General features: G+C 37.3%; 1 protein-coding gene across 1 annotated transcript in view; it reads right to left on the bottom strand.

Annotated features, from left to right (window-relative positions):
• Positions 1-2,547: 2,547 nt before the first annotated feature.
• MACO1 (macoilin 1) overlaps positions 2,548-10,693 on the bottom strand; it is a 52,460-nt gene continuing 44,314 nt past the window's right edge. Inside the window, exons 9-11 of the mRNA XM_074934357.1 lie at positions 7,711-7,831; positions 5,324-5,498; positions 2,548-3,946 (exon numbers count right to left, since the gene is read on the bottom strand). Of these exons, the coding sequence (XP_074790458.1) occupies positions 3,744-3,946; positions 5,324-5,498; positions 7,711-7,831 (499 nt within the window). The 3' untranslated portion in view covers positions 2,548-3,743. The remainder of the gene's footprint in view (positions 3,947-5,323; positions 5,499-7,710; positions 7,832-10,693) is intronic.

Here is a 10,693-nt window from a genome sequence, read left to right as displayed (position 1 = left end):
ACTCCTTACTAATTGAGATCTGAATGAGCCCAACTCTCGTCACCTTGAAGCGAAAAGCCCCAACTCTGCAAACACCTTTCACCAACAGTGGCAAATATAGGACAGCCAGCTGCCAGAGATGGCCAACTACAATCCCATTGAAGAAAGCAGTTTAATGAGGATTGGTTGGAAAGTATGGTCCTTTTGGCTTTAAAAACTATCTTATACCTAGATATTAATGTGATTGGCCCCTTAGAATTGCCCAGATCAAGTGTCCGAGACTAAGCAACTTTCCAACCTGCTCTGACCATCAGAAGAAACATCAGTTTTTTAACATTAAATATTTTCACGAGGCACCGACATTAAGTTGGGTAGAAGTTTGCTTACAGCCACACATGGAGGTTCCATACTGCCGGGTTCACAAATTAAGTCCCATTTTCAGCGGCCCATAAATGGTGGGTCAGCTGAATCAACAGCTTTTATTCCTCAAACTCCTCAAGGTTAGCGGTTTAAGGCAGTAAGCCGGAATTCATTATGTCTGGCTCCAGAAAAAGAGAGTTTTAAAAAAGGGAGCTATAATTTATCCTAATAAAATTAGTGCAATGGCATCTATGAATCAAGGAGGATAATTTCTTTCAATATGCAGTATAAAATTATGTATTTTGTTCAGATTTCATTTAAAAATTCAATCAATGAGGTGCTCATCCAGTCCTGAAGTACTTAATTAAATGTTACAAATAAGGTTGATAGTGATTCTTTCTTCACATGATTTGGTTTCCAAGTACAGGTAAAGTTTTGTTTGGAAGTGGTTAGTGGTTTCGGGAGAAATATTACATTTTACTTTAGCAGATCTCTTTAGATTTATTTACCAAGTGCTATTTCCGACTGATTTGTTAGAATCTAAGCCCCTTCTCTAGTCTTAGTTTCTTAAATCCACTGCACATTAGTCTTACAAATACCATTTATGATCAACCATTAAGATATTCTCCATTTCAAGCAGTTAAATATTTACAGCTCAAAGTTTGGTCAATGTAAGTTTTGACGGTTTAAATGATCTCATTCCACTCATACCACTTATCTTGGTTAAATGATATAGCTGGCAGACTTCCGCAAACAATTTCACCTTTAAGTAATTATTTTAATTGGAACAACGCAAATTATCCTTCCCAACCATCCAGAGGGAGATAGTGGAGAATCCATCTTCCACTGCAGCGCAATGTGATTTTTATCACCACAAATTTACCTAAAGTATATTTATAAACTTTTCTTTGCACACTTTCGCAGAAAAAGCCCTAAAGGAATGAGACATCCCCTGTCATATGAAAAGGAAAATGGATCAGAATCTCCCCCAGGAATAATGGGGGTATATTGGCATTGCAGAATGTAAAGGACCAAGGCAAGTCTCTCTGACGAGACCTAACTGCTGAGAATCAAAATGGGACCAAGAGCGGGAGCTCAAAGTTTGAGGGGCCTAAAAAGAATTTCCAAACTAGGATCACCTACCACAGCAGCCAAAACGAGAAGATGTACTAGACAGACAGTTAGCTTTCCTAAAAGAAACTAACAAAGGCAGATGAAGAGGTCTCAATATAGAAGAAGCGAGCCTATGGGTGAAAGCAACTGAAGATCCAATAGCAAAGGACTCCCCTCAAGCAGATACAGCCAGAAGCTGGGGGGTTGGTTCTCTTTCATATCTTGTCCTAGACAAGGACGATGATTATACTTCAAACTTTTCTCCATGTGTCTGATGTCAGAGAAGGAAAAGGACTATAACAGCAATGGGTTGGATCTGCCACATGTTGTTTTGATTCTAAAGAGATAATGGTAAAAAAGCCTCCACACACAGAAACGATATGCTGGGTTTATACGGCCTATCAGGATATAAGAAACTTATGCTCTTCTTTCTGCTTTATAACAGTGAAGTCATACGGCACAGATGAATTCTTACCTGGAGTAGCAGAGAAATAATGTGCAAAAAGATTAGTTACCAATTTTAGATAACTCTTTAAACAAAATGAACCTGTCATATCCGGCTAATCAGGTCAGTTAAAAAGGCAAAGTTTGTTTGTTTTTTTTATCTGCAAGAAAATGTTTATTCTTTGTAAACCCCACAGAAAAAATAATGCAGCCAAGACCAAGTATTTAACGAAAGTAGTGCCAGAAAGGCAGCAAAATGGGGGAACCTCAACACAAAAAGTCAGTGACAATATTTCATGTTTTGCACAAAGATGAAAAACCTATGACATTTCTGAGTAACACTTTCATGGTGACAATTACACAAGATGATTCAAAAATGCAAATGACAGCAACATGCACACCTGGCTAAAGCTAGAAGTTTTATCCCAAAAGAATAACTGTGATTAAAATGATGAATCTTTAATACTTCTATTTGATTGATTTTCTTGTCCTACTTCATTTTTTAAATGAGGCATACATGCCAATTAACATGAAACCTTTAATTTTTTTTTTTTAAAAGAAGAACTTTGTCCTTCCAGAGTCCACTGCAGGTTTGCAAAATCATAATGTTTGGTTTGTAATTTTGCTAGTTTCCAATACAATTTTGCTTCCCCCCCTCCCCACCCCAATCTTAAACCCTTCAGAAGTTGCCAGTGCAAGCACTTTCTACCAATGTATAATATACATTTTTACTGAAATCTTTGTGCAATTTATGAGTTGCTTTTAAAAACTCTTTAAAACTCCTTGGCACAACAGCTGAGAAATATTCAACTCCATTTAAATTGTCAAATACAAGATGTTGTAAATATAAATCACAGCTGAATAAAATTAAAAAAACCCCAGAACTGCAGATTTATTAGCCAGCTTTGCAGTCTCTTGTATACAATACATTGCACAATTCTGCCTTCACAATAACGCTTCCTGTATTAATATTGTGCCTTCTCGGATGTATTATAATCAAGGCAAGTTACAGAACACTGCTGATTTTGTATCAAAATAAACAGAAGATGTAACCATGGTTTTTAATGAACATCCAAATTACCATGAACAATTTGCAGTAGACTCTGTAATGAGCTTGATATATATATGCTAGATGACAGTGAAGGGGGAAAAAATAGTTTAACTATCAAGTTTCCTCTTGAAATGTCTTCTCCCAAGGCACTGTGAACAAGACTGTTAGCAATTCTCAATGACTAAAAACACCAATGGGAATATTTATATTTCACACAACAACCACCGTCACATCATCTATTCTCATTACTTATTCTTTCCCTTAAATGATGCCCCTTAAATGTGTTTGGTCCTTTGAGGGGTAATCAAATTATTTTCTGCAACATGACATACCTTTATTTAATACATCTATATATCAAAGCTGTGTTAGATTATTTAACCCTTTCACTCTAAAAACTAAAGAATTTTCATCATTATCCCTTATCACTCCGATTTGCAATTTTAGCTTGATTATTAAAAAAAAAGAAAGGGTTCAGAATCAAGCAAAGCCCTGTGTTTTTCAAGAGGAAACCATGCAAGAGTACATAAAAAGGCAAAATCGGCTACTTGAAAACCAAGAGTTGTTTTTAATGCATTGGCCAAGAAAAATAAATTGCAAAGTTCTGTGAGGTTTTCTAAAAATTTACAAGAAAAAACAATGGGCAGTTCTAGTCAAATATTGATGTTCTTTTTTCCCCCTTTCTGTTTTAAATGACAAATACAGTCTCACACAATACAATTTCATCTTGACTGCAAGAGATACTCCTGTGCGATGCCTTCGGTTTGACAAAATTGTTGGGCAAAAAGAAAGTTGGCATTCATTTTTTCAAGGGTTGATAAACGGAGGCATTGGGATCAAGTCCAGAAGGGCTGGTCTCCACAAATTTGGAAGAGTAATGTGGGGAAACAGGACTCAGGGTGCTGGTGGCTGCATTGTATGTTATGCTGGGCATCACTGCCATAACTTCTGCTATCCTCTGTTTTAGGTCCTTGATTTCCTGGTCTTTTTGAATGATTTGCCCTGGAATAGCAAAGAGTGTCACTTAGAACAAGCAGCACATTTTCATCCACCACTGGCAGCCCGCAGACGATAGTTTGAGAAAAGCGGAGAGAGAAACCGACCAAGCAAAACAGCCAAAGGAAATTCAGGGTTCTAACACCATCTTGGCAATCCACACAAAGACTGGTTTATTAAAATTGAACAAAAGTTAATGTCGATTTGTACTCCTCCATAACGACGGTCAGAGTTTAAACTATTAGAATTCAGTAGCAGAAACAATCTTTCAGCACAACGTTATCCTCTGGATGTCCACACTTCCTCAGTTTGCCCTTCACTAGCACCCAGATGGAGCAAGAAACGTGAAGGGACTGGTTTTTCTATTTTACGTGTAGAATATGTTGATGCATCCTTGCAAGACCATTCTGACTATTTATAAGCCCAGGCAAAAAATAACCTACAATGACTGAAACCTAACAAGTATCTACCTTACTAGTATTAAAATATAAAAAATAAAAAAAAAATGCGGCAGGCAAGTAAACTTCCACAAGGCTGCTCTGATGAATATTAAATGGAAAATCCAATTCATTTTTCTTCCTTGTTTGCACAGCAGAGACAAGTAGCTATTAGCACAGGTCTGGGAATGGGCTTGTTAGTTAATGTTTTGCTCCCTCTTCTGGCTGCAGTGGCAGACTACAACAGTGCACACATCCTAAAAACAGTCTCTGTTCTTTCCCACTCCTCGAAGATATCATGGTGGGTTTTTTCTTCTTTTTAAATAACTAGAGAATATTTGCCACACAGTTATTAAAATATTATGGTAATTAAGATGTGAGAACTGGGTATTAAAGTATTTGACAAAATTCCTTTTACACTTTCTAACTTTTTTATGAGAGACAAGGTGGGTGAGCTATCTTTTATTGGACCATCTTCCGTTCTTGAGAGAGACACGCTTTCGAGCCACAACGAGCTCTTCATCAGGTTTGGGTAATGACTTCTTTCCCAGACCTGAAGAAGAGCTCTGTGTGGCTCGAAAGCTCGTCTCTCTCCCCAATGGAAGTTGCTCCAATAAAAGATATGAGCTCACCCACCTTGCCTCTCTGTATCCTGGGACTGACACGACGACCACGACTACAACTACACTGCAAATAACATTTTTTGAAGCTTTTTGTTGCTCTGGTTAGAGAGAGATTTCTGCAGTATGAGGAACGTATGCATTCAGATATAACTAACACACACCAACAGGGGACTTTATTGTCTTTGATTCAACAGTAGGGGGAAATGAGGTGAATCCTCTAGGACATCTAATTCATCCCTACAGATAGGACAGGGTAATCCCTACAGTATATTTTCTACTGTTTCAGTTAATAGTAGTAGGTGAATAAAACTACTGTACTTTACCTTGGGCTATCTCAAGCTGCCGTTTTGCATCTCCTAATGCAGAGAACAGATCCAACTTAATTCTTGTCTCTGCACTCAGGCTGTTCTCTAAGTGCTGTGTTTTATCTTGCATGGCTGAAAGTGCTGACATTAACACCTCAGTATCCTTCTCATTTTCCTTGTATTTCCGCAGTTCCTGAAGAAGTAATTAAGACAAAAACGTAAGTCATGCGGACTTTAAGCATGAGATGTATAGACAGATCTTTCTTTTTTCCCCTTAGCACACCACTGGGCCTAATATGCTGTCAAATGGTAGTTAATTGTTGCATGTGATATTATAGTACCCTTAATTACACGTGGCTTTGTACAAGTGAATAAGAATACTGTACAAACATAATGCAATGATGTGAGAAAAACCCATTTACTCTCCCCACCCAACCCCTCAGCTCTATGTTACTGCAACCTTTGCTCTCTCTGGAGCTCATCACCAGCCTAGGAGTGCCAGCTGGGGAAGTAGGAGTTGCTCACTGTGGAACATGAACTACTGAGGTTTGGGATGAGGAAACAGAACCCCCAAAATTGAATTTTATATAAAGAACTTTAGATTGCTAGCTGAACTGATGTAGATAAATGGACAACAAAAGATCTGCTCCCACTGTATACCGTTTAAAACAGTGCTTCTCAACTAGGGATACATGTACCCCTGGGGGCACACAGAGGTCTTCCAGGGGGTACATCAACTAGCTATTTGCCTAGTTTTAAAACTGACTAGCAAAGTCAGTACAAACTAAAATTGTATACAGACAATAACTTGTTTATACTGCTCTGTATACTATACACTGAAATGTAAGTACAATATTTATATTCCAATTGGTTTATTTTATAATTATATGGTAAAAATAAGAAGGTAAGCAATTTTTCCATAACAGCGTGCTGTGACACTTTTGTATTTTTATGTCTGATTTTGTAAGCAGGTTGTTTTTAAGCGAGGTGAAATTTTGGGGTATAAGACAAATCAGACTCCTGAAAGGGGTATAGTAGTCTGAAAAGGTTGAAACCTATGGTTTAAAGTGACAATGAGCAAATGTGACACACTGAGCTATTACAGTTGCTCAGGAAGAACCAAGAGGTAACCACACTTCTAAATTCACCTGGGGACTGTTCTGGGCTAACTATTTCACAAATCCAGAACTCAATTAAAAGAAAAAAATAATTACTTTGCACAGAGACAACCAACCAATAAGGCTGGAAATACAAATATAAATATTTCACAATTAAAAAAAAAAGAAATATTAAAAACTAGTATTTTTAAACAGAGAAATGTGTAAAACAAAATATGGAGAAAGGCTCTGCAGAAAAGGTATTAATGCGACAACAAAACTTACATAAAAGTAACAGTTTGAAAAACGCAAAAAAAAAACCCCCAGTCATGATTGGTAATGACTGCTTATTTTTCAAAACAAACATTCTTGTAAAACAGACTGTGCTTGGTTTTCAGAATACCTATTTTGGCAATCTGATGGAAAGCTGGGATGTATGTGCTATTTGTAAAAAGCTCACAGTCAGATCATGAAGATTAAAAAACATGTCAGAAGACAGTACACAGTAAAAAAATATCCCCATCTCAAAGTTAATGATCTGACAAACAAATTCTCAGTTCAATATCTGACTGTGCCCTTAGAAGCATGTGTTTTAAAGGGGAAAAAAAAAATCTCACTCATTTGAACTTTTTTACCCACTTTTGTTACAAGCAAGATAAGTGTGTGTAACAAAAATTAAAGAAAACGATATTATTTCAGTTTTACTTCGGCTGTACTGTGTCTAATCAGTGCAGTTTCAGTGCTTCCCCTCTATAATCAGTTTCTGTTTGTGTGGGACTTTCAAGCAGCAACAGGGGAGAGGAAATCATTAAATAATGGGAAACCATTGACTGCAAAACAGAAATACCAGGTAGCTTCAGGGAGAGATGTAGCCTCAGACTCTGCTTTCAAAGTTTTTTAAAACTGAGTTGATTTCAATCTGTTCCTTTCAACTTTTCCACTTTTACCAAACATTATTTAATCGTAGTAAGAACCTTATTCCTTATCAGGGAAGAGGAATCTTACAAGGGCTTCTGGGCTGGCAACGTGTTCCTAGATAGAGGGATGCAGGGTTAGAATTTTGAGTTAACTTATCTGGATCAGCTGGTTTAGGGGAGAAAAAAAACCTACAAGTAAACAACAAGGTGGTGAGGAGGTAAGAAACTTAATCTTCCTCACCCCAAAACCCTAATGTTAGACGTGCACAACACATCTGAAGGGCTCAATTGTGCAAGATGCTGAAAGTCTCCTAGGAAGGTCCACCAATTTAACTGAGGGTTGAAGCACTCAACAGATTGCAGGTCTGAGCCCTGAGTGCCTTCTTATTACCTGAACTTTCATTTCTAGTTCTCGTATCTGGTCTTCTTTCAGCTTTATATCAATTGTTAGCTTCTTGCATTCTGTCTCCAGCTCTCTGATACGATTCCGTAAAGTTTCAGTGCATTCTCCTCTGTGAAGAAAGTGTTATCAGAAAAGAGAGTGAAACAAAAATGACTTCTATTATTGTCCCTGAAAGGTTCAGATCAGCCAAGTTACTATGAATATTCCTGAATAAAATGAGAAAGGAGAATAATATTTTTTTTAAATGAGAATTTCCCTTGTGAAGTTAAGACAAAAGGATGCAAAAACATTACCCAAGGTTATGCCTTAAACATTAGGAAGTTTGGGACATTTGTGAGCCATGTAGAAATGAAAAAGCAGGAATTAGTATTTCAGATATTTGGGGGCTCAATGGATTAAAGCCATCCCATGTTTATGCAGTGCCTTTCATTTTGAAGAATCCCAAAATGCTTTCCAACTATTTATCTATAGCATCACCAAAATGCAGCCACCTCTGGAATGGAGAGTGGTAACCAGCCAGAGCATGGTACCTTGGGTACAACAGTGGAGGTCTGAGATAGAGAAGAAATTTTTGTCAAGGTTGCTGGATCAAACCTTGATTCATATAAAAAGAACGTTAGTGTCTTTAATATCCATGCAGAACAACAGGTAGGGCCTTTGTTTTTTAGGTATGCACATAACGCAAATAGTACAATGACTCTGCATGAACCTGATCAATGTAAAGCATATACATTACCAGGATTCACCATCTCGTGAATTTACTATAGCTGGGTGCTAAGACTCAACACGCAGAACTACATGAGGAAACATTTCCTACTTCCTCCCACTGCTTTTATGCAAAAAAATTACATAAACTAAGATTCGATACTGTGACAGATATTTGATTCCCCTCCCACCAAAAAACCGAAGTCAGCTCCCTGGAAATTCCCCCTTTATGTAGAAAAGAAGAAAGGCACGTCAGTGGCAATAGCTATAACTCAGCTATATTCTACAATGTCATTAACAGGGCTCGTTTTCAAGCCTTAGATATTTTGATTAATTCTCTAGAATCATGAAAAATGTAGACTTTAAAAGTTGTTTCCTAGTATGGGTGAAGAAAAATTACACAGAGGATGCTAATATAACTGCTTTGTCTTCAAATTTTATTTCACCCATTAAAACGTTAGCTTTGTGTTAGGGATGAAAGTCTAAGTTACTGTGAGAAAGATTTTTATTGTACCCATTTTCATATGCTTATTCAGCACACAAAGTAATTTATTTCTAGACACTTGAATTCACTAAGACATGTCTACTGGATAGTTACCGGAATGATAAAAAACACAGTGGCTGAAATTTATGATTCTGTTTTAATAGTACAAACTAATAATTTTGTGCTAATGGCTCATTCAGAACCAGAAATTTAAATTAAAGCAAAACTCCCCTTGTGGAGTTCCCCAGATTTGCCTTTTGCCTCTAAAAAGTCTCTTGTATCAATGATCTTTCAGGTATATCCAGTTGCCCTGAAGCACTTCATTAACTTCAAGACTCTCCTTGCAGGTAGTCTGGTATACCAGGTGGCTGCTCTCAGAGATGCTATCAATACCATTTCATGGCAGCAAATGGTTATATGATACTGTCAGCATCTCCCTTGACAACATAATCCAGTGCTGAGCACATAAATCTTCAGTGGGACCTACAGGATCGGGCCCTTAGAGACTAAGTGCGATATCTCAGTGACTCACTCAATTGTCTCCAACCCAGAGACCAGAAGTCCCAAGTGATCAAAGATTTACTTTTAGCTCATCTCAAAGAATCTGCCAATATACTACCACTTCTTTCCTCCCCCTTATCCATCCCTACATGATAGATAACAACACATTTTCTATATTTTAAGTGAAGATGGAGTAGGCCATGCAATTACAGTCAATTGCTTTGGCAATTACCCTATTCACACCAAACTTTTCTTGGACATTTAGCAAGCTAGAGGCCAGCTTCAATTTAGCAAGATAGTTCTTCAAAAAACGAATGAGAGCACAAGTAGAGCACCACTGAACCTCTGACCAACGGTGCTTTCTTGAATGTGTGCAATGATTCCCTTTGTGGTTTTTTTACCTTCAGAAAAAAAGCAATTTCCCAATTAAATACTCTATTAACATATGCCAAAGGTCAATATGTAAATTACTTTTTACATACAAACCAAGCTCATGTAAGAGTTATAGTAAGATAGTACTTTGCACACCTAACACAAACTAAGATCAAAATAAGTGAAAACATAGTGGGGTTTACGTAAAATATTTTAATTATTTTCAGAATCAATTTACAAAAACAAATATTCTTCCTCTCATAAACTATATAAATCCTAAAACAAAAGAAGTTCTCTTCAAACAAAGAAAATATAGTGATAAGCTAGCAAGTTTGTTATGGTTTGCAACTTAAAGGGGCACCACCAACAAGAAATCTGGTCTATTTAATAATAGCTAAAAAAGTCAGTTTTTACATCCGTCATCACACACCCCATGCCAAGTCCCTTGGCCATTTTCTCTCACATCACATTTTCCTATTTTTAATCATGTATTTCTCTTCCCTTTTGCTTTGTGAAAGGGCCCACAACTGACAGGGCAAACTGTATATTCAGAGGAAACTGTAAAAATGCTCACACGGAAGTGCTGTTTAATGCACCATATAAACAAAATGAATAAATCAGGGAAAATATTTTGCCCTTTCATCTTGCAACTGTAGGAATCTTTGGCCCCAATCTTGCAAGTTGCTCTACATGGGTGGACCCCTGTGCCTACATAGAGCCTCACTGATTTTATGCTCCATGTATTTGCAGGGATCTGCTGTGCAAACCAGTTGCAGGATTGGGGCCTTGGACATTACTTTTAACTTTAGCCACTGCTGGAAAAAAAAGCACACAAAGGGAGATCTTTAAGTTGATGGTGTCCCTTTAATATCTGACTCTCTCTCTCTATCAAAGGACATCTTGCTTTTG

Source organism: Natator depressus, chromosome 19 (assembly GCF_965152275.1).
Source record: "Natator depressus isolate rNatDep1 chromosome 19, rNatDep2.hap1, whole genome shotgun sequence".
Taxonomy (NCBI): domain Eukaryota; kingdom Metazoa; phylum Chordata; order Testudines; family Cheloniidae; genus Natator; species Natator depressus.
Note: the sequence above shows the minus strand (reverse complement) of the source record. Positions and strands in the feature narration are given on the sequence as shown.